Genomic DNA, 26,262 nt, shown 5'->3' with positions numbered 1-26,262 from the left:
GAAGTGCCATATCCACCCGTTTTGTGAACACTTCCAGGAATGGCAACTTCCCTAGGACTCTGTTCCAATGCTTTACAGCCCTTTCTGTGAAGAAATTTATCCTAACTCCTAATCTAAACCACCCCTGGCACAACTTGAGGCCATTTCCTCTCCTCCTGTCTCTTTGTTACCTGACTTTTTTTGTCTTTCATTCTTTGTTGATGAAATCTCAAGTTCACCAGTTAGATGTTTGCTACTGCTGATGCGAGGTGACTGGTCTGCAATTCTGTTCTTGCTCTTGCACTTTTAAATGTTGAAATTACTTTGACATTCTTTGAAATACTGTTTCCAAACTTTAATTAAAAACTAGTATTTGTGGTTCAAAGAGTTGAATCTCTAATACTAAAGCCATGCCTACATCCCTAGCTCAGATCACACAGAGTAATATAAAGCTCCGCTGCTCAGCATTAGATCTCTTTAAAGCAGGTTGTCTACAGCCATACTAACTAACACCTTGTCACATGGGTCACTGCTGATTCTTAGGTTATTGTAATTTTTTTTGCCTTTTCTTTTAATTTAAAGTATATCAAAGAATAAGGACTGCAGCATTTCTACAGCATGAAACTACGAGCATGTAAAAGCAGATGACTGTGTTTGAAGGTGAAGGGTTGGGGAAGAACAGGACCTGGTACACAGCCTGCTGGGAGCAGTCCCTGGAGTAAAGTGTGAAACAGCAACAGCATACAAGTTAAACTCAGAAGGAACTAGTCATTTGAATCAAAAAGTGAGTCTAGGATTGAACCAGTATTTACTTACCCAGAGAACAGCAGGTGGGAAAGAGCATTAGCTAATATATATATACACCTTTCATGCATACAGACCTATTAGGGCAAGTGTCTTGGCCTAATCACCATTCAGCTTTTTTTTTTTGTTAACACATTTTTTTTGGTTAACACGATTTTCTATGAAAAACTCCCTAATGTTACAATGGAGACTTCAGGATCATATGTTTATCTTCTTTTCTAGTACTAGCAATCTCATGTGAAGTTATTTTCTTACTTAAGTTTGTAATGTAAAATTACAAATGTCAGCAATTCAGGTAGTTATCAAGCATTCCATGCTCTCTGCATGACTGGATTCACAGCTGTGCTTAAGTTCTCAGAGCTTTGCTATATGTGACACTAAAGATACTTGGTGTAAGAATGAGAAGCTGTACGTGGTAGGTAGGACTGCATTTTATTCACGATCACTAAAAAGGAATGAGAATAAACAGTCAGTTCCTGCCCTAGGTCACCAGTGGTCCTTTGCAGGGTCTTCGCTGGGTTGTGTGCTGCATGACTTAACCTCAAAAAAGGGACAAAGCAACAAAATTTCCCAGTTATAAAGTTAGTGAGGGTAGTAAGACTACTAGCAAACTGTGATGAACTGTAGAAACACATGTAAGACTGATTAGGAAAGAAAATGGCCCATGCATTTCAGCATAGACAAAAAATTATACACGTGGAGATAAACCACTGTAGTTTCACACATGAAAAAATAGCCTCTGAGCCTAACATTCCACTCAAGAGTGTTAACAATAGATAATGCCATGGAAAGAGCACAACATTTGGTTCATATTAAAAAAGCAAGTCAAATATCAGGAATTACTAGGAAAGGAATAAAGAACAAGAAAGTAAACAAACAGGCCAGTACTCAACTGCATGGCTAATGTTGTATACAGTTTTGGTTCCCTTCTCAGAAAATAATATGAGACCTAGAAAAGTTTCAATGGACAGTAAATACAGAAGCTACTCTATGCCTTTGGTCACCCAAGAAGTATTTTAGCTAGTGCATTTCAGTTCAGAAGAGGAAATTTAGAAGTGACTGTAACATATCTGGAGAACATTGACCGGCACAGACATGGTAGATACAAGTTTACTATGCAGGGTATATTAAATTAAGCTAGTTCAAAATAAACAAGAAGTGGTAATTCTTTATGCAACAGACATGAATTGATAAAGGCTGCTGTTATTCAGGAAGCATATATAGTCCAAAGGAAACTGGACAAGTACTGGAAAATTGAGCATTGAGAGTTACCAGATAGACAAACCATATGATGTTCAGGAAAGTTTGGAAAAGAAGACACTTAGAAGCTAGAACACAGAAGAAAAATAACCAAATGTGCTTCTATTGTTCTTACCCTTTCTCAGGAAGCTGCTTTTGACTACAAAAGAAGCTACTGTGTTAGAAAAAAACAACTTTGGTCAGGACCTGTACAGCTATTCCTATGTTTATCTTCAAGAGTTTCAAGAACATGTAAGTAAGGAGCACAGAGAAAAAGCACGTGCTGTTTGCTTGGCTTCTTAGTTAAATGTAGCAGAAGGTGGTGCATGTTAGAAATATAGACAAGACTTCTCAGTCATCAGTGCTAAGTCTGAGCATTCACGTTCACATAATGGGGATGCTATTAAATGACAGACTTACCTTACAGCAGTAAATATTTCCAATGTGAAACTTCCTACTAGAGGGATTTTCTTTATTTCTTACCAGGAAGAAGAAACAAACACTTACTGTATTTGTTCTGGATGGTACCCCAAACCAAAAGCCAGCAGGAGTTCTCTTACACCAGTTTTGAGAAACAACATGTTCTCCCTTAAGTATATTAACTAAAAATATTAAGTAACCAATATTACCATTTAGTTCCATGTAATAATAGCAATGATGCATTTTTAGTTTTATAGACATCAAATTGAGGTTTCAAATGTCAAAGACATGCCCTGCTTCTATAATTCTGCACGACAAATGGTCCACCAGAAAGTGTCTAAATGCATAAAAACTGTAAGCCTACTGAGGGCAAAATGGTAGATGCAATTTACTGGACAGATCAAGAATTATATATATATATATAATTTGTATAACTATGTATCTTCTCATATTGCAATTGTAAGCTCTTTTTAAGCATTTCAAGGACATAGAACCCAAACCAAAATCAAGCTAACAAGCTAGAAAAACCCCTGGAAATACATAAATGCAAAGTAGTCAATAGAGTGGCATTCAAGGGAAGTCATCACAACTTCCTGAATTACTCAAAGATCTGGTAATGAAGGAAAAGGAAATGCACCAGAAGAAATATGCATCCTAATAAAAAGTCATTATTATTTTGGGCACATTTGCTATAGTTTACTGAAAACTTTCAGGGTTTAAGTTACACAGGGTAATCTCACAGGTTTAGATGTGCCTCCTGAGAACAACAAGAATGCTCCACATGTCTTTTTTTTGACATGTAGTCCTGAGTTTAGAGAAAATTAAGTAAAGAGCTAATTGCTAATTTCTGCTGATCTGACCTGGTGTTTTCATGACGTTTTACTGACTTTTCAGATTTCCTAAGATGAACTTCATCCTTGATATATTTTTATACTAAGGATATCTTACTGTTTAAAAAAAAAAAAATTACACCCAATATTCAAGTCATGAACACTTAAAACCCTTTGCAAATTGGTGCTGTGAATGTGCAAAATGACACTATTTAAAAATTCCCCAGCTTGGTTATCCAGAAGCTTTTCTAGCATCCTCTTGCAATGATTTTTTGGACACTAACTGGAAATAAAGGTAAGTGATTCAGTGTAATATAAATATTTTTCTATTCTCCCAACCAGCAATTTGAAGTATTTAGCCTCCTTGATTGCTTTTTGTAGAGCTATGACCTAGAGTGCATATGCTGTAAACTCTCAGAGTAGAAAGAACTTTTTATCTCTGCACAAATATAACTTTTGGCTTAACAAAGATTCCAGGTTCATTTCCAAATGTGCTTCACTCTATTAACCCTGAGTTCCTTTAGGTCCCATTAGCACCACACCTTGAAACTAGGACAAACAAAATCGAAAAAGCTTAAAAAAAAAAAAAAGCTTAAAAGTTGCGTGAAGAATACACAAGAAACTACTTTCTTACAAAGTAGAATTTCTGGATGAAAGGATATTTACTGGAAATTAAGACTTCTTCTGGCACCAGTGAAGATTCCTAGTTCTAAATGAGAAGACATTTCTATACCAACTGACTGTTTAAGTCTCATTGATACCCATGAACCAAATCTGATGCTTCTCATTTATGCTTTGACTAAGAAATAACACACAGACTTAATATTTTTAGATCCAGTGGTTGGAACAAATGTAACAAATGTAGCATTTAATCTCCGTAAAACATCCCACATCATCTAGAATTTAAATTTACATACATTTCTGCGTGGATAACTGAAGTACCTTTGTTACCTAAGTGAAACACTTTTCCCAGCAATTTGAAACAAAATCAAAAAGACAATTCATTACCTATATTATCAAAAATGCTTTACTTCTTATTTTCAAATTGATACTTAAATCACTGGCCTTGCTCTAATTAAAATAAAGTCAGTCTAGGCTTCATTCCTCTATGGTCCATAAAGCAAGGCTAAAATTGTACACGTAGTTTTTCATCAAAGCAAGAGATAAAACCCAGGATATACTAGCACTTCCAAAGGATGCATTAACAAAGCTGCATTCATTATAACAATATACATTGGTACATGCTACTAAATTCAACAGACGTACAGTATCTGGCATGATTTTAAAAGTATTGGATGCCAAAGAAGAGCAATTGCACTATATTCACAAACAGTTCACAAAAATACCATGTAATGATATTACTGGTGAACTTATTAAAAAATTTTTCAAAGCTATTATATGCACCATTCTTTTGAATACTATTACAGAAATATTCTGAAACCTTTGCATACACACTTATTTCATTTTTGTCTGAATAGTGGCAATCTTCAGAGCTCCTGTTAAGTTTATCTTGGCATTCTTCTCATGCAGAAATCTTTGCCCATATTAGCCTGTCATATTTTCAGCAGCCTAGAAGCAGAAAAAACATTTACTGCAAGTCACCAAAAGAGACATCATATATTAATCTTTTCTTGTAACTATTTTAATTTTCCTAGAACTAAAAAAAAAACAAAAACCCTAAAAATGAAGAACTACTTATGAACATTTCTTTTTTAAAAAATAATGCTGTCGACTGCCACTATCCTTTTCTAAAATAGCCATTCCTGTTTGCTTGTGTTAAATTTTATGTCCTGTATCTGAGCAACTTGTATCCTGTACATTTTACCCTAATGCTTTCAAAGAGTGCTCAAATGCATGAATATGTTTACCTCTGGAGTTTACTACTTGATGTAATTTGTGGTAATTATTATTCCCACTCATACAGATAAGCTATTGACACAAAACTTAGAAGAATTACACTAACTATAATTGTATAAATCACACTGCCAATTATTTCATTAAGAACATTAGTATTTTTTATTACTGAATAACTCAACCCAACCAACAAGGTCCATTGTTGAAGACTGACATTGGAAGATTTTAGCCAGTTATGGGACAAACAGTCAAAAGATAGCAAGAGGAATGATACATCAGTAAAAGCAAATGAAAAAGTAAAACAGCCCTCAATTACTGAAATATGCATAGTTAAATTCATATGTATGCATGCATTTAAGCACAAATATAAAATATGCATGAGCATGAGTATAGAAAAATGTTAAGTGAAAAATAAAGTATGCAGTCTTCTAGAATAGAAGCAAGATATAGGTTTCCCCTCCACCTCTCAGAAATAAACAAGTAGAAGATCCACTAGAAAACAATTGTGATTGTGATGTTTAGGTGGACCATAAAGAATGAAAATCCTTTAAAAGTCAAGTGAGGATTTCTTTTTAAACCATTGTTACCCTCTACTAGTTAAACAGGAGGTAAAAGTTAATATACGAAAAGCCTTATATATACACACATCATGAAATCCCCTCTTGCTGGTCTTTGGAAAGGTTCAAAGCACAGGTTAATGTGGTGAAAGCAATATGTGAAGATTACACTACCAAGCTGCATGTACCCATTTACAAGTACTGCCGCGTACTGTTAAGTCTGAGGTTATAGAAATGAGGTCATATTGGTTAAAGGAGAAAGTAGCAATCTATTTGTGATATGATGCAGATAACGGGGCAAATAGTGACTACAAATGCCCAGAATAAAAACCTGCGGGGTTTGGTTGTGAGTTTCGTTTTTTTTTTTTTTCCCTTCAAAAGTTAAACTATTTTATTTGTACCATTTCCAGCATCATGTTTAATTCAGTTGTATTCACTGCCTTTTCCATGAAACAGTTAATTTCCTTGATTTAAACATGAATCATATCCTAAAGTACAATTTACAAATTGAAGTATAGCAAGTTGCACGTACATCCAACTCTTAAAAAGAAATTTATAGGCTTTTTAAACAAAAGCATTACCTTTAGAGCTTCTGTAGCCTTGCGTAGTTCTTTAATAACAGATGACAACGCTTCTGGATTGATCCCTTGTTCACAAAGCCGCACACAAATAGACAAGGTTTCCATATCCAAGCCAGTGTTTAATATTCTTGAAATCTCAAACAGAACTGCAACAGAAAAAATGAAAACACTTTGGTCCCTACAGACCATGAAATTTCAATTATCGAAATCCTTATTCATCAACATTTAACTTCTACAGTAGAGTGTGAACATGGCAGCTGTCCATTGCAGTCTGAACTTCAACAACAGCATTCATGTTCAGCTTTCCAGCACAAGCTAAAAGCTACAGCTTTCAACATAAACACCATGCTTTTCAGGTTCAGGAAACTTATTACTGGACAATGAGTTTTGAAAAGGTAAAAAAAAAAATAAGTGAAGAATTCAACAATTAACATGCTTACCAATTATGTAAAAGGTAGGCTATAAAAATACTGTACTTTTGAACTCCAGATACTGATGATGCCCTGCTGAAATGGACTGGGAAGCACATTGTTAAAGCTTTTATAGAGAACATCAGAAGTTTTCTAGCCACCTTCTTCCACAACTAAACCTGGTTTTAGGTCTAACATTAACACAAGTTTAATGATAAGCAATATTACTCAATTTTTATGTGTCCTGAATCAAGAGCAGCACCCCATGTATGAGACCTTCCAGAGAAGGAGATTCCAGTCAGTTTCGTTAAAAAATAGGTATCTCTCTCATTCCTTCCTAAGTTTCTCTGGAAGGCCCCTTTTCTTTGATTCTCATAAACAGTTTGTCCCAGATGCAACAGAACAACTCACTGAGATTTTATTTCTGGTTTCTACAGTAACCTCCATCCTGAAACTAAGCCCTAATATAGATTAATTTTGTACAGGTGTTACACAGTTTCTGTAACCAAACCTCCCCCAAGCTAGGGAAAAGTGAAGTACAAGGTCTTTCTCACCATGTAAAAGCATCATGGCAAGTGACTACTGTCCATTTGACTACTATGAAAATATTACTTGATATACTAGTGACATCCTGCAGCACACCCTCAGTCACACTTACCCAAGACATTAACGACCTAATGTATCCAGTCAGTTCCATTGAAGCCACAGGGAAAAAAATCTCTACATGTGAAAATGTTCTTGAAGCCCACACAAGTAGGTTGGATTAAGAATATGAACACGTTTAAGACATGAAGGCAGCCTGTCAGTCCAAAGTCCTATCTACAAGCCAGGAGGAGGAGAGCTTTCATCCTTCTCCACCTAAAGACATTCTTTTTCGTGCTGGCTTGAAAGCAAACCATTCCAAACATTATACATGCATGCCCTATCCATACAAAAGCATCTTCAACTAACAAACTGATGCAGTTGCAATAAAATGACATTGAACGTTCAAGAGCTACAGAACTAAGAAAGACTGAGAACTTCCCAGACAGAAACAATTCTTACTTTTTTTAACCATTTAAAATCTATCAAAAATTTTACTAAGCATGTGACATATTTGAAGGCAGAGCAGTAAATATAACTGAAACTAAGTTCCAATATCTATGTCAGCAAGAACTGTGGTCACTAGTTGGGGCAGCGTCTTTGGCAGAGAGATGCAGCAGTTTCTCCACAATTCCAGGCTCTTAGTTCTGCAGAGAACAACCGCTAAATATCTATGTCCATCCTAGATAAAAGATATACATTTTTACATGGGGAGCCTGGGCTCCTAAATCTGAAGATCAGTGCACTTTCCATATCTGTTCTCAAAAGCCTTTCTTTGTCTTTAAATCCACATATCATACCTCCTGCCCAAAACATTCCTGCACAAATGGAGAGAATGGTTGTCAAGAACTTAAACTCTCTGTCCTTCCCAAACAAATCTCTCTCCGTCTGCACAAATTAGTCTTAACCTCTTGCAGCATCAGAGGAGCCGTAATTCTGCTAATCCTGCCTTGCCTCCAGCAGCAGGTCAGAGAGTGAAGATCACTGGCTGAAATCCTAATTTTTACACCAGCTCAACTGGTGAAAGTCTTTGCTAAGAAACTCTTACGTAACTTCAAGAGAAGGGAAGATCCTGAGAAAATAACAAATGTAAAGCAACACCCCCCCAGATGTTCTCCTTAGCCTCTACACCCCCTAGGGCATTTCCAGAGAAAGTCTTTACATTTAAGAACACTCGGGGGATTTCTTGGCAGCTTTCCGCTCTGCATATAAGGCTTAGGCATAGGTATTTCATAGAATTCCAGAGTCTCACACTACACTAAGAAACAACTCCAGCTCTGATTCCTCATAGTGAGGCCAGAAGAGTAAGTGAACACCTGACCTTTACTCACCTACTCACGTTTCTTGGCTTTTAAGTCTCCAAAATATTTCCCAGCACTCCCAGTGCCGCTACTCCCACATTCCTCATCCCATAACAGTTTTGGGGGTTTTTTTTTGCATCAGAAACTATTCTAATTCCGGAACACTGACTACTGTTCTCAAAACTTTTTCACTATATTGCTTGGTTTTGTTTGTTTGGTTTTTTATTTAGTTTACTTCTGTTTTCTGACTTGAGCCATCTAGGAGAAGGAGGGTTCAGATCAGTTCAGGTACTGGCAGGGTTGGTGTTGCCTTTCCCTTCCACACACTTCGTTTCTCCCGGCTTAAACCCAAGACGCACAGAGCCAGGCAGCATAATTTGCGTTATCCGTTACAAATAACGAGAAAGTAGAGTAAATATATACGTATATTTATAAACACTAAACCCCAACAATATTCTCTATTAAGTACTCAGCTATCTAAAGATCCCCAAGAAAAACCACTCGACGTCTAATTCACTCGCACTACGCGGGTGTTTAAAGCGTTTCACGCACTATGAATAACACAAAGCAAAAAAGACATTGCTACGCGCTGCATCTTCCAGCAGCCGCAACCCGCACCCCTCTTCCCAGGAGGGGCGCCCAAGGCGTTCGCTTTCTCCTCCGTCCTGACCAGGCGAAATCGAAGCTCTGGAGCTGCTTCTTAGCGTTGTTTCTTGGCCGCCGCCTCGTGTGCGTCCCCTTTCCCCACTTCTGTCACGTACCGTCCATGGTCTCCCGGACCGCGTTCAGGCTGGCGGCGTTGCTCGCCATGGTGACCCCGCACCGCCCTCACATCCCCTCCCCCGGAACCGGAACGCGCCCCAGCTCCGACCCCACGTGAGACCCCATCGCAGCGGCTCGGCCGGGAGGGCGGGCTTTCTTTCGAATTCGTGCAGCGGCACCCCTGACGATTGGCCCGTTCGAGAGAGAAGGAGCTCTGCCATTGGTCCGACGGCGGAGGCTGCGCGCCGTGATTGGTCAGAACGGCCGGACGGGGCGGGGCTGTTTAAAGGGCCGCCCGGCGCGGCGGGGGCGGGAGCGGCGAGTGGTGCCTGATGAGCGAGCGGCGCGGCGGCAGCGGCCCGGTAACGGTGGCAGGTGTCTGTACCCCCGACCTCGGCACCCGCGGCATCGCCCCCTCGGCGCCCGGGCACTGGGAGAGCGGCTCGGCGCGGTGGCACCATCCCGGGGAGAAGAGTGAGAAGGGGCTAAGCGGGGGCCCCTCGCGCGGGGCTCCCGTCCTGTTCGCCGCCGCGGGGGCGCGGGAGGTGCCCTGCAGCGGGAGGGAGCGGTGCCGCCCCCCGAAGCCCTCGAGGGCCGGGCCACGCCAGGCCAGGCCAGTTGGGGCGGGGGAGGGTGGTCGGTTTTAGCGCCTGGGCCAAGCGGGACCTGCTCGGGGCGTTATTGCTGCTCCGGCCCGCGGGCGGCACCGCGCGTCCCCCTTCCCGCCGCCCGAGGTCCTCCCGCGGGCAGGGGCTGCTGGACTGCTCCGGTGTGGAGGGAGGAGGGCGGGCTCGCCGCCCGCAACCCCGCTCGCCAATCCGTCCCACCCCCGTGGTCGCTGCTTGGCGTGTGGGCACCGCGGGGCGGGCGGGGAGAGAGAGAGAACCCCTCCTTATTCCCGAAGCCCCTGAGTGCCCGCACTTGGTGCGTGAGCTGCCCTCCGGGAACGTGTTTGGCTTCCTGACCGTTCTGTTTCTTCTGGGGGTGGTTCGTGGGTGGTTTTTTTGGTTACTTGTTCTTTTGGTATTTGTTTGTTTGGTCTTTTTTTTTTTAATTCCCTTTTTCATACCCCTTCTTGTCTCGTTTTTTTAGGTTCTGTTTATTTTTAATTGTTTATAGCAGCCTGATTTATCGGCTTTGTGCCAGTAGGTCCAAGCCAAAGCTAACTTCGGTTTTGTTAGTCCTTTAAATGCTTCTGGCACCTTAAAACAATTGATCGTCTCTCCCTAAAGCCTTCAACATGACTCTAAAATGTCAAAATTATGATTTCGTTATTTCCATTAATTTTTCATCTCCCTCTCTCTTTTTCAGGTGTTGCTTAGTGTTATGGGTGATACAGAAGAAGGTAAAATGCAGATAGCACCAGAAACTCCAGGACGAGTTGCAATCCTGAATCCATTTGAAAGTCCCAGTGATTATTACACTCTACAGGAGCAGATTGTCTCCAGTCCTTCGGTCTTTAAGTCAACAAAATCCTCATCAGTAAGATCTAGTCTTTAGTTGTTTAACTATATATATGGAACGTTAATATTTTTAAATGCATTTAAAAGGATTTTTTTTTAGTGTACTTTAATGTATATACTAAGCCAAAGAATTCTGGTAGCGTTTGGAGTTTCTTCTTTTTACAGAAATATGCTACTTTTAATACTAATATTGTTGCTTAGTCTTCCTACATTTCGAGATTTATCTGATTTAGTCCTTAGATATTAAGTGATTGAGTGCTAAAAAAGCCCCAGTTCCTAAGTAATAAAACTTAGTTGCATTTCTGCTATGAGCTGTTTCTGCATTGAGATTATTGATTTTGTGTCTATATAACTTGTAGTTGCAAATTACATTTTGGTTTTCAGTTGAAATTATTTGCTGGTAAGCAGTAGAGGAGATACTGTGCTAATGAAACTAAAAAGACTTGGTAGATAATTTTTCAAATGTATTTGAACAGTTCTTGCTAATTGTTAAATAAAGGGGTGAAACTGCTTTATTTCTGACTTGGGTTTTCTTGTGCACTATGCACGGCATTATGAGAGAGACTCTCTACAACTACCTGAGAGGAGGTTGTAGGCAGGTGGACGTTGGTCTCTTCTCCCAGGCAACCAGCAGTAGGACAAGAGGGCATGGCCTTAAGCTGCGCCAGGGGAGGTTTAGGTTAGACATTAGAAAGAAATTCTTTGCAGAGAGGGTAATCAGCCATTGGAATGGGCTGCCCAGGGAAGTGGTGGATTCTCCGTCCCTGGAGGTTTTTAAGATGAGACTGGATGGGGCACTTAGTGCCATGGTCTAGCAACTGTGGTGGTAGTGGATCAAGGGTTGGACTTGATGATCTCAGCAGTCCTTTCCAACCCAACTGATTCTATGATTCTGTGACTTTGCAAGATGCATATGAGGTTGCAACTCTTCAGTCTTTGACATGGGAGGTGAAAGGAAGACTTCTCTTTTATTGGATAACATGGTTTAGGTACAGACACTGGGTGTTCATGTGGGTGTTCAATTTGGATTGTGGCAATCTAGAAACGACTAAATCTTATCCCAAGTTATGTATCTTTAGTGGATCTGTCCTCAGAAATTGAGAAGAAACTGACACCTTAGATTGTAAATGTTAGCTATAACTTTCCATTTAATATTATCTTGTAAATCACTGTAATACCACTACCAGGGTAAGAAGCTTGACTGACTTAATAATTTTCTTTTAAAAGTAGATAATTTAAATAGAAACTCTTTTGATTGTCCGAAACTATATGGAAGCAGTGATTGCGTTGTTCCATTGAGATTATTCCTGTAGTTCTATTTTTATCTTTTTAGAATAGTAAGCATTAAGATGCCTGTTTCTTTTTTTTTTCAGACACCAGGAAAATTTAGATGGTCTATTGATCAGCTTGCTCTGATAAATCCTGTGGAAATTGACTCAGAAGATGTTCGACGCCAAGCGATGTATTTGAGCCATGCTAGGTAACTTTGCGATCTGTTTTTATGCAACTAACTTAGCATTAATACTAGAACACTGTTCTTTTGCTTTATTAACATTTCAGCATAGCATTAAAGAGTTTTTATTAAAATCTTTTAACATAAATTTTTACATGTCTGTGATGTGGATATAATATTTAAAAGAGGCTTCCTTGCTGTTCCTTCTTTTCGATGTTAAGTTTGGAAGACAGTCAGATAAAAGGAGTCAATGGAAGCAAGAAAATGTCTTGCCGATGATTGTTACCAGGCTACTTCTTCTGTTCCTTGTTACAACACAGTTTATCTTCTCTCAGTATTCCTCCTGCAGAAGGGTAGAGCTGGGAAAGCTACCTAGGGAAGCCAGCACTCCCTTTCAAGGGTATAGATTAGACTTAACATGAAGGAGGGGGGACCAATGCTAGTTACTTGAAGTAGTTTGGGGACCTTATCTCAACTTTTCCCTTTCTCTGAAAAAAACTTTTGTGGGGAAAATGAGTAGGTCAAATAGGCTTGGTATTTGGAGTTTATCTTGAGGATAATTTTACATACCAGTAGTACAGCAGAACATGTCAAGTGAAGGTAGTCAAGGGAGGCCATAGTGGTGAACCCTGTAGACACTCCTGTATCTTTTTCAGATAAAACTTCCACAAAGAATTGCACCTCGTGGTATGAAGCATCGTAGTAATAGGATAATAAACCAATCTTCCATCCTGTCTAAATCAGGTCGCTCAGATCTAAGGGGCATCTAACTCCTCTCCAAGCAACCTGTTCCAGCGTTTCAACACCCTCCTCCTAAAAAATACTGTGAAATAGACTTACTGTTCTTAGTGTCTGATTGAACCTACATCTCTCTTTTTGAATAGGAAGAGCTATAGAAGGAGTATAACTGTCCTCAGCTGTATCTGTGAATCACCATGTCCTAATGTCAATATTTTTGTTCCTAATAGCCTGACCTTTCCTGGCCTTCCTCTAGCAGCCAGTAGGTTTCAGACTCTAATGCTTTTTATATGTTATAAAGCCTTAAGCCTTATGTTTTTTAGGGAGTCAATAACACTGTTTCTGGAAGCCTGTTTGGACACACACAAACGGGCTTTAATCTAGATGGTTTAGGTGACAGTTCCAATGATGATTAGTGACATGGCCTTACAGATATGTGTTGTCTCAGTGGGTCCTTTTAATCTGTCCCACTGTTTCATACCCACTGTGATTTTTTTTAAGTCATTTCCTGTGACTAGAAAGAGGTTGGTTTGACTATGTGTAGATTTGCTGTGTCCATGTTTGCATGTTTCAGTGTAGTACAGATGGAGGTTATTTCTGATGGCTCCAAGCTGTACATGGTTAAATACATATCTGTATATGAGTGTGTGTGTGTAGGATTTTGCATGGAAACTTAATTTAGATTTCATAAATACAGTTTTATGGAAAGAAAAGTGTCATAAATACAGCTCTTGATGTTAGAAGTTTGTGATAAAAGAATTGAGTTTTTGAAGCCCGTGCATAATGTTACATGCACTATATACTCTTGTTAAAAGAGTAATTAATTTATAATGCTTGTTATCAAGTAATTTTCTGAATTGATTGCAAACAACCACAAGCATAGGTAATTCCACGTATAACTATTTCAAACTGTGAAATCTCTATAATGTAGTAAAACAGTCTGAGGAGCAGCACAGTGTAAAGGCTTGGAAAAGTCTGAGTGTGTATCACATATAGACTTGATTTTGTGTAGTATTACTGTTTCCATAAACTGGGCATCATCTGTGTGCTGTCAGTTTATTAAACTGCTTATAAGATGTTTGGGAGAATGCTTTTCTGACAGACCTGTTGGTGAAAAATAGTCTGTCAATAGCTAAGCAGACACATTGACACAGTCTTGTCCACAAACTTTCCCCTTCCTTTTTTATTTCTACTGATAGAAGTTGAATGTTTCTCAATTGGATGCTATGCTATTATTCGTTAATTATTAAAAGATATCTGTCTGCGTCGTGCATACTTTGTGTTACAGTTGCAAGTGCTGTGTTGCTTGAAGTTGCATACAAGACTGGCTTGGTTTTATTCTTGTTAAATACATATGACATTTTCACTTTGTTATTTTCCTGGCGTTAGGCACTGAAGAAAAAAAGGTCCTCTTTTGCACTAACCAGCACTTTTAGTGGGAGCTGTTTTCCCAGTTCCTCTGTTTGCTTATTACTTGTCATCCACTATGCATAAATATACAGTGATTGTATGCTTATTCTTTTTTGGTACAGTAGCTGAATTTTGTGCAAGTATCTTCATAGAACTGTCACTTTAGCGTCATCTAGGCAGACATAATTGAAGATGGTGTGCCCAAGCATTGTAGATACATTCAAAGTGTGATAAGCATGAAAGAACAAACTGTGAAAGAGAATTTATGTATTAGGCACATCTGTGTGTGTTTGCGTAGCTAATGATGTTGTGTTGCCTGACTGGTTTCTAAAATTATTTAAGGTTAATTCAAGTATGCTATCTGTATATGAAACCATTATGCAATTCTGCTAAGACAATAATGGAAAGTTGTAAGCTTCAAAAAATTTTACCATAAATTCCATAGTAGTAACTGAGTGAGACTAGGAGGTGACCATTAGAGGAAATATAAATATAGAATCTCACACATCATGGCGAAGTAACTACAATATTTTTTTAAAAGATAGCTTAAAAGCTGCGTAAGAGAATGTGTTCATTGTTAGAAACTGAAATATGACATTATATTCTAAACTGAAGAAAATATGGCAGACTATCTGTTTGGCAGAGAGAACTCTGCTGGGAAAGTGGGCTGTGTCAGGAATTTGAGTTTGCAAATTCCAGGAGTGTCTTCAGTTGCCCTTCAATTCCTTGTAGCCCAGTTTTTTATTCTGCTTGGTTTTATAGTGTAAGACTAATCTCACTGTAACTTATAGTAAAATCTATTCATATGATATTTTTTTGGAAGATCAGTTGTGACTGAGTTTTTGTCTAGACTTGCTGATACAAGGAGTAAATAGATGATTTGCAAATGTGTACTTATAAATGGTAGAGATCTTTTTCAAATGAGCTGAACTGCAAATTGCATTTATATTTCTAAATTTATAGTATAAAATGATTGTGCATAACAGTAAAAACAATCTTACGATTTAGGGTTTAGTGCAAATTAATTTGTAAAGTTCCTCTTGAGCATCTATAAATTATTATATGGTTGGACTTTACATTTTTTCTTACTTATGTGATGGTTTTCATAATTGAGTTGTCTTTCATTTGTTACTTAGAACTGATAAGGAGACAGAAGACAGAAGGCAAAAAGCTATTGAGGAGGTAATAAAACTTTGTGCTATCAAATATGGTTTTGTTTTTGTCCAGAAAAGGTCCACATATATTATAGGATTTCAAAACCTGTTATATTTCAGTAATAAAGTGATTTTGCATCCTCATCCATTGTAGTTGGAATCCACATGTTCTTTTTCTTCCCATCCTTTTTCACACACCTGCAGGCCAAAACAACAGATTTTTTTCTTTCATGTAGCTTGGCGAGTGGTAATGTGGCTGTAAGCTAACTTATAAATAGTTAACTTCAGATTACAAATAATGATTGAGCATTTGGGGGTTTACAGTAACCGTTAGTGGTTTATTGCATTTTTAAAAATATTGCAGAATTTTGTGATTTCTTTTGTTCCTTCCAAAGTTTGCTTAGTTGGATGTACGACTTTATTGGGGTAGCTTGTATATTTTTCCATCCATTTTTCGTTTTATTTTTTTACAATCCATTTGTATAGCAGAGAAAGACAAGTGTTTCAAATCTTCACTATAGAAATCATAAATATAATTTCAATTTAAGAAAGGTAAAATAAGGCTCTGGTAAGCAAGTCTGTCAGTTTCTGTCTCTACAAACAAAATATATGTTTTATGATTCTATCAAGATGCTGTGTAGTTGACCTGCAGCTAAGGTGTTCTGTTGTTCTAAATCTGCATTAAAAAGGGTATTTCTTCTTTGTGAGGTATAACCTAATGGATTCTGCAGCTGAACAGCTTGAAACCGTGTCTCTGATAAAAATTACATCTTTAATAGTTGTGTTTCAAGCTGAGTTTTTTTCTTTTACTTTGAGTCTTGCATTTATTGAGAAAACAAGATTTTCCATATGTTTCTTGAAGCTATGTAATAGTCTTCATCTCCTCAGCATCAGGGCGTTCCATAGTGCAACTGTGATGATAGATACAATTTCTGGTTCAAAGAAAAAGACTGAAATGCCAGTAACTCATAAATGTTTCACTGCTAACCAATTTAGCCAAATACATTAATAATGTTGCCAGAAAGCCTTGACTTATCACTTTTGCTGCGGTGTCTCTTTATCACTTCTGTGAAATAGCTCAGTTGTCAAAATACAACTTGACAAACTGAAAATTTGTAAAGAATTATTTTAAACTACTGTGCAATAAGTGAGGCAGTGACAGTTCAAATTTTTAAATAAGTGATTATTGTTAAATGAAACTTTTCTTCAGTTTTCACTCTGAAAGATCTGCAGTGCGATGTGTCATAAAGAATATGGGGGTCTTCAACTTATTTTTAATTTAATCTCTCTGGGCCTGAAATAATGAAATAAGTTCTGCAGTTTTTCTCTTTCAGGGTACTGATCTAAATTTAAGTTGAGAATCACCAATTTTTTAAAAGTGCTGAGATGCTTATTTTTATTCTGCTCTAGTTTTTCACAAAAAGGCTCATAGTTCCTTCTCCTTGGATTGAACATGAAGGCAAACAAGTTTCTCAATTTAATTCAACTAAATGTAAGTTGCTTTTGTATGTCTGTCCGAAATAGTTTAGCTTTTGGAGAAATTATCAAGCATAATTTGTTTCAATCTTAATTTAAATTTTAAGAACTGGTGATAAAATATGGCACAACTGATAGATTTTCAGCTGTTCTCTCCAAGTGTTCTCTTTAAGAATTATTTATTAATCAAGTCTTGTATAGCTTTTCCTTTTTATTATTTTTGGTTCTTGTTCTTAAATCTTTTTACTTTAATAAACTTGTTTTTAACCAATTTAATTTACATACAGAATTGCACTGTTGATACTGGTAATAGCCAAGTCTTCTACTTTGCTTTTTATTTCTGATATTTGCATGTCCTCTTTATTCTGACTGCTTTCCTCACCATATAAGCATATGGGAAATGGAGTTCCATATTTTTTTACCCTTGCTGCATAAATTCCTGTTGTTGTCTTAGCGTCGTGCTAACTCATAGTCACTGCTCGTGGGTTTCCTGAGTTCATTATGGTTATACCCATGTGAGATTTTATTCTTAATGCTATTGTTACTGAAGTTTATATATAACCAGCAGAATACATAGTAAATGGACTACAAGCTGGACATATGTCAGATATAAAATATTGTTGGGTAGGAAATTCTTAAATAAGTGGTGATTTTTCAAGATTTTTGTCAATGTTTTTTGTCAAGGAGATGCAGCTTGTGCATAGTGTATTTTTAAGTGTCAGTTTTAAGATCGTCATTTTTTGAACAGACAACATGAGCCACAATCTGAGATCTGGAAAAGTGAATGGTAAAGGAAGATGGTCTAATGTGTTCTTTAGCTGTATAAAAAAACTGAAATATTTCTTCACCTCAAATCCAGACTGAGTGATTTTATAGAAATGTGTTCTGCTTGAACACAGCCTGTTTAGCTAAGTGTAAACTAGTTTGTTTTAAATCTCTCTAATGTAGAGAAGGCTGCAGGAGACAAAGGTCTGAGCAACGCTGATGGTATTTCACTATGCTTTGTTTGAATAGAAAGGTGCTGAAATTCTCTTAATTAGCTATAATGGTAACCTTTTTTCAGTACTCCTTTTTAATCTCTTCCAAACTTTCATGCAAAAGTTTTGTTCAGTTGTATTAAATATTCTAACTCTATATGTAATGCATGCTTAAATTTAAGTTCTTCTATGTTTTACAGCCATTGATCTAAATAACATTTCTCCAATTGGAAGACAGCTAAGCTTGCAGCCTGGAAAGAGCAATGGTGAGTAAAAGGCAATGTCTGAAATTACAGGCTTTCTCTGAAGCAAAATAACCCATTTTAAATGGCTGTTTAATTTAAAAGGGGAATTATTTGTTTGTTAATATTCCTGTAGAAATAGTTTTTCTTGACCTGAATGATATTAGTAATTTTAATGTCCATTTCTTATAGTAATTTAATTCTGTTACACTCTCTGGTATTTTTTCTGAAGTGAAAAATGAAGTCCCCTGTAAGACTGTGGGGTGCATTTTTTCCAACTCAATGTATGCACTTTTTCTAAATTAAGAGGTGAATGTAAGCCTCAGGTTATGGGTAAGTTACAGTTTCAAGAAACCTTTAATGTGTTGGATTGCTAAGGATTAGAGAACCTTGATTATTTTCTATGCCAAATAAATAGCAGAAATCTTAATACATCTTTTAAACTGTATCATTTTAGATAAATAGGTAGTGTTTTTCCCTAGGGTACTTTGATGATTTTTCTCCCATTTCCTTTTGAATCCTTCCTTTCTTCAGAGACCTCTTTCCTCAGTTAACATAAAAGCCTCTAGAGAGGCATTCTTACAACTCCTGGGGTTTTTATCTCTAGGCCTAATGTGCTGCATATAGTGTTGTCAAATCAGAATCACAGCTTTAATTAACACTTTTCCTTATTGCAGCTGTAATTTAAATAGCTCAATTGTGGTGCAATTTGAAAGTGAATGTTTGTCTCTACAGTTTTAGTAAAAGGTCACTAAGCTAATTTTGTTGGTTTTATTCATTGCAGCTGCTTGTCAGACGGTACTGTCTTTGCCAGTGGATATTAATTTAGAGAAAATACTAGGTATGTCATGCAATATCTGTATTTATGAATGTCTAAATGTTTGCTAGGTGTTTTTCTCTTATGAAATACTGAGAACCAAATGAATGAATGAGTTTTAAGTATGTGTTCTAAATGGTCAGTGTGTGTTGCACAGGACGTGACTTAAATGATATGATTTGAGTGTGGACATAAAGACAGAAAAGGAGGGATATGGAGGACAACTGGAAATTGTTCAATCTGGAGGATACTGAGGGGAGACCTCATTGCACTGTACAGCTTTGTCATAAAGGGAAGCAGAGGGGCAGGCACTGATCTCTTCTCTGCCATGACCAGTGACAGGACCTGAGGGAATGGCCTAAGTTTTGTCAGGGAAGGTTTAGGTTGGATATTAGAACAAGGTTCTTTACCCAGAGGATGGCTGGGCACTGACTGGAACAGGCTCCCCAGGGAAGTGGTCACAGCACCAAGCCTGCCAGAGTTTGAGAAGTGTTTGGATGATACTTTCAGGGACATGGTGTGACTCTTGGGGATGGTCCTGTGCAGGGCCAGGAGTTGGACTTGATGATCCTTGTGGGTCCCGTCCAACTCAGGATATTCTATGATTCTATGAAACTGATTAACAGTTAAATGCATAAAAAGTAGTAAGCAGAAGATAACTCCTGCCTCCCCCAAACAGAGCAGTTACTTAACTCAGCAGAGCTATTTGACTTACAGATGACTGGTTGTGAGACTCATAGCCCAACCTTACCTTGAATAAAGCTGTGCTGTAACCCTGCCTTTAATTTAACTGAAACCATGGTGGTGACTAGAAGTTATGTGGTAGCAAAAAAGCCATGACTGCTGAGTGAGGATGCAACAGAGGCAACAGTCCAAATCAACTCTCTCTGATTATAAATGCTACGTCAAGCAATTGCTGCCACCTTCTCAAGCTTCTCAGGCTGGAAAGGCCTGTTCTTACTGCTCATATGGGAACAGTGGGTACAACCAGCTCAGGGGGTTTCGTCTGCGTGCAGCTATCCCACTATTGAATTTCACAACCCTGACTGTGGGTCATCAAAATTAAAACAGAAAAACAATACCATATCTGTTGCCTTTGTTTTTTCTCTAAACAAATGCTTCCATCAAAACATAATTTTTGAGTTCATTAAAAATTTCTTCTACAAGGAATATCCAGTTAGAATAGAGCGAGAGGGGGGAAAAAGTAAAATAATCTGGTAAGTTTTAGCATATTTTAGTGGGTCTCAGTTAACCTCTGTATAATTTCCTACTGTAAGCTGATAACTGCTTGGACTTTCTTCAAGTTGAAACTGGTTTGCCTCTGGATGTATCTTGAAGACCATTTAAACACCTGGGAGACCTGAAAAAGAGTTTAGTTTTTCTTGGGTAGTAAAATAATCACTTTTGCAACTCAGATATGAGGAATTGGGAAAAGACCAGTAAGTAGATGCTAGCCTATATATATATACCTTTTTTTTTTTTTTTTTTTTTTTATTCAAACCCTAGTATTAAGTGATGATAAGCAGAAGTGGAACCTTTGTGGACAGAGTGAACTTTTTGTAGTGGTAACAAACAATCCTTTGGGATAGGTGCCTAATTAGATTAATGATTTGCTGCACTGGTAAATTGGATTAAATGCTTTAATTTAGTTATATATCTCTCTGTCGTGTTTGGTTTTTTTCTGTGTTCTTATTGGAAACAACTTTTTCCTGCAATTTCTAGGTGAATATTTTAGAACTGAAGAATTTGCAGATCAGTCTCAGGAAAATCTAAGCTCTTCATCACTCAGAAGAAAGCTGTTTTTAGAAGAAAATGGAGGTGTATCTGCATGTTTGTCCCCTTCTCTGCATAGTCCATGCAGTAGTCAGCCACTTGGAGTGCTTTGTTCAATAGAATTATCTCCAGTCCGGTGCAGAAGCCCTCTGGATACATCTAGTTCAGTAAGTGGCTTGTTTTGTGGGTTGGATGGGATGTACTTTATGAGGGAGTAGGTGCTAGACTTAAGAATGGTGATTTGTTTGATTTTTTTTTTTTTCCAAATTCAGAAAAAACTGTGTGAACTAAAAGTATTAAAAGAATATATTACTGACTTTTTATTTTATCAAATTATTTTGTTGTGCTGCTATTCTTTTGTATAGAAGAAATTATTTTCTAATGTTATGAAATGGAAGTAGAAATTAAAACATGCAAAAGACTTGCTGTGAAAGCATGTTGAAACCTTTTCTTAATGAAATGTGTATACAAAAAAAGTCCTGTTTAAATACATGAACTACTCTCTAAAATACCAGTTGATATGAACTTGTGATATAATTATTTCCCTTATAGCTCATAAACTCATTTATAGTGGAAGACATTAATTGTGGATCTTTGAATGCAGGGCTAAATGTGCTTTTTTTCTTTTCCATTGACTGGAGTTTTCAGATAAATAGACATTTATTAGAACATAGAACATAATGACTGTTCTTTAATTGAAACAAAGTAAACCTTATTCCCGAGTGGACATAGCACAGCAGAACTGGTTTAGGTGATATGGTTTCATCTGTTTGGTGGCTGAAGTGCATGGAAAAAAACTACCCTAGGAATACTGTGGCTTAAAAAAAAAGTTTGCTATGGTAACCTAGTAAAGAATTCCTATAACAAAACAGTAGTCATGTTCTTGCAGTATAATGCTCTTTTCTTAAGGAGAAATAGTTTCATCTTTTGCCTGCTGCTGAAGTAAGTAATTCAGAAAATATGGATTACATTAAAATATAAATAGTGGCTGACTTTCATCAGCATTGATATGAGCAAGAAATTTAGATCAGATACTTGACTAGATACACAGAATTCTTAAATCTAATGGATATAGTAGGCCTAGTTGGTATTATGTGACAGTTTGAGTCCATTGCTCTCTTCTCCTCTGTGGAGGCATAAGGTCCAGGTAAAGAGCTGCACTGAAATATTTAAGCTAAAGTAATGATAGAGATTGTCACTGTAGAGGATTAGTCTTTTTCAGTGCTGCCATATTAAACTTTTAAATCAAAACACTTTGGAACACTTTTTATATATACATATTAGCCAAAGTTAATGTTATGAAAATATGCTGTGTGGTTTTGATTTTTTTTTTTTTTTTTTTTTTCTGAAGGGCCAGTTTTCTTCAAGTCCTATTCAGGGAGGAGCAAGAGCTTATAGTCTGGGAAGTATAACCAGTCCCACATTTTCAGAGGGGTCTCCTGCACGTAGTGGTTCTCCTGCTTTTTCACCAATTGCTTTTCACATAAGAAAAACACCACTCTCAGGTATGGTTTAAATGTATATGTGTTATTCTTTCTTGAGTCATATATTTTTATTATAAAAATTTTTTATTTTAATTTTTTTTTATTATAAAAATTTTTTATTTTAAAAACTGCTGAATTCTTAGGGGAACCTATTTCTGTTAGGAGACAAGTTATTATGCTTGGCAGACCAGCAGTCTCTTCCTATATGACACATTTACTGTTTAGCAGTGAAATATGTGAGACAATGAAATGTATATGCTTACAAAAAATCAACTAGGGAAAATATTATAGAAGCAGACATTGAGACCTTATGGGAATGAAAAAAGTTAGAAGGGTTAATCTAGTGTGGGAGGCAGTTTAAAGCCACATGTGTGAACTGTCAGGTCACAATTCTGATTTGGCCCAGCCTGAAGGATTTTAATGTCAATGGACAAAGAATGTTTAGATTGAGTTTTCAAATCATGCAATCATGAAGATTATTTGAAATGAAACTGATGAATGAAGAAGTCACAAACATTTTGTGTCTTTGTTGCTCTAGAAAATGTCAGTATTTCATGCTGTGTCCATAACCTGGAAAGACTTTAATGCCACGTTTCTGCGTGATTTTGATGTTATGAGCCTTTTGGTATTTAACACCATTATACGTGGAGATTGCATATGTGTTTTCTCACTTGTTTGATCATCTAAAACTTTATTGCTGCCAAAAATTAAATATCTATAGAATATATGTATTGATACTTGTTTGGGAAAAACCCACAGAACCAGCCTTCACACATTTTCCTTTGACTACTGTGTAGTATTGACATTTGAAAACAGAAAGTCTCCAGTGCAGTAAACCATGTCACAGAAAACAAATTTGGTGGTAAAAATGGGAAAGAAACTTGCCTTTACCATGATAGTTAAAATGTGCTGCTGGTTTGTTTGGTGTTTGTGGTTATTTGTTTGATTTGGTTGGGAGACCGAGGTCAGTGAAATGCTATTTAGTTGGCTATAAATGATTCAGTGGACTGTAGGCCCTTGAGGATGATGAATTTTTTCTGTTAGATATTATGTGGAATTTAGCTTTGTTGGTTTTTTTTACAGACCAAAGAAAATTTACATTTCGTTCTCCAGATATTCCTTCTTCATCAAATAGAATGACACCACCAAGTACAAGAAGTCCTTACATAGATGGTTGTTCTCCAATTAAAAATTGCTCTCCTATGAGGCTTGGAGCTTGTAGAGGGACTGCCCAGTATCAGACTTCTGTCATTAGAATACCAATTGCAGTTGAGACTCATGATGAGGATGAGGAAGACAAGGAAAATGCTTCTCCAGCAGAAGCTCGGTTCCCAGAAATGGATAATGGAATAAACTTATGTCAGGAAGACAGTGATACTTTTGCACATGGTACACATCTTGTGGTAGCAACTGTGTCTATTGCACCAGATCACTCAGAAGCTGGTCATCAAAGGTTGTCATCATTTCAGGATATAGAAGGCTTAAAAGAAAATAATACTGTAGATATGGCTGACGCAGCTGAAGTGTCAGAGGAAAACACTTGGATAAAAGAAACAATTGGCAATAGCAATACACCAATGACCAGCTTTATGACAGGCATTACTTTCAGTATTGAAAGCTCTCGGATGTGCATGTCACCTCTTGCCGAAAGCAGTGCAATTCCTTGTGACAACAGTAGTATTCAGGTAAAAATAAGGGTTCTTTTTGCTTCTCTATAAAACTGAGCTGGACATAATAACTTTGAATACATATATTATTCTGGAAGTAATTATTATTTTCTTGTATTGGCTGTGGCATGCTGGTGGTATCATGACTTTTATCGCTTCCCTCCCATCCCGTCTTTGCTCTCAGTGGAGTTCGCATAGCAATTACAAATTATTTTTGTGTTGCTCTCTACAGCAATACATTTAACTTAATCCAAGCTAATTCTGACAAACCTGCTTACAATTTGCTTTTGTTGTTAACTGGCTGTAGTTGGTTTGTTGGATTAAGTTGTGTTAATCAAATGAAAATCATATCAAGTATCTGAGGGATTTATTGGTATTACAATTACAGTACATTTTTCAAGTCCTGCTTCTTGATTTCAGGTGGACAGTGGTTACAACACACAGACTTATGGAAACAGCATTATGGATACTGCGGGGGCTGAAAACAGCTGCAGAGAAAATGATGTGAATACTGTAGTTTTTCAGAATAAATCTCAGATGCTTAGAACAAAGGTAGGAGTTAAATTGTGATACAAAAAGTGAGAGGCTTCCCATCTAAAGCATCCATTCCTCATTTTGTTTGGTTCCAGGGAGCCTGAGGGGAGAGACAGTGATGTGATATTAAAGATGTTAATGTAGCGTCATTTCAAGGATGTCGAAAATGGAGAATAAATGCAGGCGATAAATAAAGGTGGCGATAAAATTAATGTGTTTTATGACAAAGGCAGGTTTTTTCAGAGGAAACTGAGATATATATGTGAATGGTAGTTGTGAGACTGCTCATGGCTTCAGATGTATTGGAGTCTGCCTCTTATTTTTGTTTCTGTTGTTCTTGCTGCTTTCTTTTATTGCTAAATTTTTAAATGTGTGCCTGTGGAGAAGGACATTTTTGGGGGAAAATTGTCCGCTGCTGATTTTCATAACCTCATTAGTAAGTTTCTTAGACCATACCTAGCATGCTGACTTGGTGAGGAACTTCCTGCTTGGGTACAGTACAAGTGCTTTGATGACCTATCTGAAAAAAAATTACAAAAGACAATACATATCTAGCAAGACTCCTAAACCAATAATATTGTGACTGATCAGAAGGAGTTCTACTTCTTGCAGAGAATTAGAAGGAAGGCTGTTTTCTTTGGAGAAGAGAGCAAAGATCATCTCCTCTCACTTACTGATTATGGTATTATGGTCTTACAAACTTAGTAGTTTATAGTCTGCAACTTAGTGTTGTTTACAGTCCTTGAAGGGGAGACTATACTGACCCTTAGTACCAAATTATAAAAAAAATCCTCAAGTAGGCCCATTCAGCCCTGACTTCACTTCTGTATCTGACATGCTGGTAGCCAACTCTCTGCCAAGGTGACTGATGGTGTCTTACAGACCATTGACATCAAATTCTGAACTCTGCTCATTTAAGACTAGGATAAATGTGCCCTTACAAAATTAAAAGGAGATGGATATTTTATCTTTAACATCTAAAAATATACATCTACTCTGAAGTCTTGCCCCAGTCACCCTGTTGGATGTGGATTAGATGTGTGAATGTCCTTCTCAGAAACAATTGTATAGTATCAAACCTGACCTAGAAGGACTCACCAATGTTATGCAGCTTTCTTTTCCCACTATTAGTCTTTCAGTTGCTAGATCCTGACTAAGCCCAATTTTGCATTTCAGATTAGTATTTAAGTATGAAGGCATTAAGTACTTCATTCAACTCTCACAAGAGAGAGAACCTCCAGAGAATGGAAATAAAAAAGCACAGACAGTGCTGGCTGAAAGAATTGCATCTGGCTCATTCAGAGCATGTGAGCTCTGAAGGTGGTTTTTGCTGACAGCATGTTTCAAAGATCTGTGCTGAGAAAACGTATTATTTCTTTCTCATTTCAGAAGGGGAGAGGTGGTACTTAAGGTACTTATTGTACTTGAAATTTGCAGATAGTAGGTTTGGATCTTATTTCTTATGGAGAATTTCTGTGAAAATGGTTTTAAAATTAACTTTCCCTTATTGATCTAGGAGTGTTCTGTTTTAAGCCATAAGGACAATCAGTTGCTGAGAGCAAAATCTCCAGAGACGCAATCCTGTTTCCAAAAGGCAACAACACATACTACAATATTTGGAAAAAATGCAACTTGCAACATTTCTGCTTGGAAACATAAAAATGAAAATCAAGGTCAGGGATTTCACAAAACTGGTATGTAGTTTTCTGATGGAGAATTTAAGTTGTGTTGTCTAATAAATTTTTATACATATGA

At 37.4% G+C, this 26,262-nt stretch overlaps 2 protein-coding genes across 12 annotated transcripts in view; one reads left to right on the top strand and one right to left on the bottom strand.

Annotated features, from left to right (window-relative positions):
* Nucleotides 1-3,094: 3,094 nt before the first annotated feature.
* MZT1 (mitotic spindle organizing protein 1) lies at nucleotides 3,095-9,452 on the bottom strand. The gene is made up of 3 exons (XM_027646982.1): nucleotides 9,319-9,452; nucleotides 6,265-6,410; nucleotides 3,095-4,841 (listed from the first exon to the last, which is right to left on the bottom strand). Exons 1-3 carry the CDS (start codon nucleotides 9,365-9,367, stop codon nucleotides 4,818-4,820), a joined length of 219 nt encoding a protein of 72 aa, XP_027502783.1. The 5' UTR covers nucleotides 9,368-9,452; the 3' UTR covers nucleotides 3,095-4,817.
* Nucleotides 9,453-9,620: 168 nt separating this feature from the next.
* Nucleotides 9,621-26,262, top strand: part of BORA (bora, aurora kinase A activator) — a 34,797-nt gene continuing 18,155 nt past the window's right edge. For 5 of the 11 annotated variants that reach the window (XM_027646941.1, XM_027646957.1, XM_027646948.1 and 2 more), the window contains exons 1-12: nucleotides 9,646-9,681; nucleotides 10,631-10,801; nucleotides 12,156-12,262; nucleotides 15,520-15,565; nucleotides 16,948-17,029; nucleotides 18,191-18,256; nucleotides 19,017-19,073; nucleotides 20,772-20,989; nucleotides 22,174-22,327; nucleotides 23,390-23,991; nucleotides 24,394-24,525; nucleotides 26,024-26,201. In XM_027646941.1, the coding sequence (XP_027502742.1) occupies nucleotides 9,652-9,681; nucleotides 10,631-10,801; nucleotides 12,156-12,262; nucleotides 15,520-15,565; nucleotides 16,948-17,029; nucleotides 18,191-18,256; nucleotides 19,017-19,073; nucleotides 20,772-20,989; nucleotides 22,174-22,327; nucleotides 23,390-23,991; nucleotides 24,394-24,525; nucleotides 26,024-26,201 (1,843 nt within the window). In that variant the 5' untranslated portion in view covers nucleotides 9,646-9,651. Of the gene's footprint in view, nucleotides 9,794-10,630; nucleotides 10,802-12,155; nucleotides 12,263-15,519; nucleotides 15,566-16,947; nucleotides 17,030-18,190; nucleotides 18,257-19,016; nucleotides 19,074-20,771; nucleotides 20,990-22,173; nucleotides 22,328-23,389; nucleotides 23,992-24,393; nucleotides 24,526-26,023; nucleotides 26,202-26,262 lie in introns of all 11 variants that reach the window. The other 6 variants (XM_027646971.1, XM_027646964.1, XM_027646910.1 and 3 more) reach the window with 5 other exon arrangements.

The sequence above is a fragment of the Corapipo altera genome, unplaced genomic scaffold (assembly GCF_003945725.1).
Source record: "Corapipo altera isolate COAL_440 unplaced genomic scaffold, ASM394572v1 0, whole genome shotgun sequence".
Taxonomy (NCBI): domain Eukaryota; kingdom Metazoa; phylum Chordata; class Aves; order Passeriformes; family Pipridae; genus Corapipo; species Corapipo altera.
This window is presented reverse-complemented; position numbering and strand designations above follow the sequence as displayed.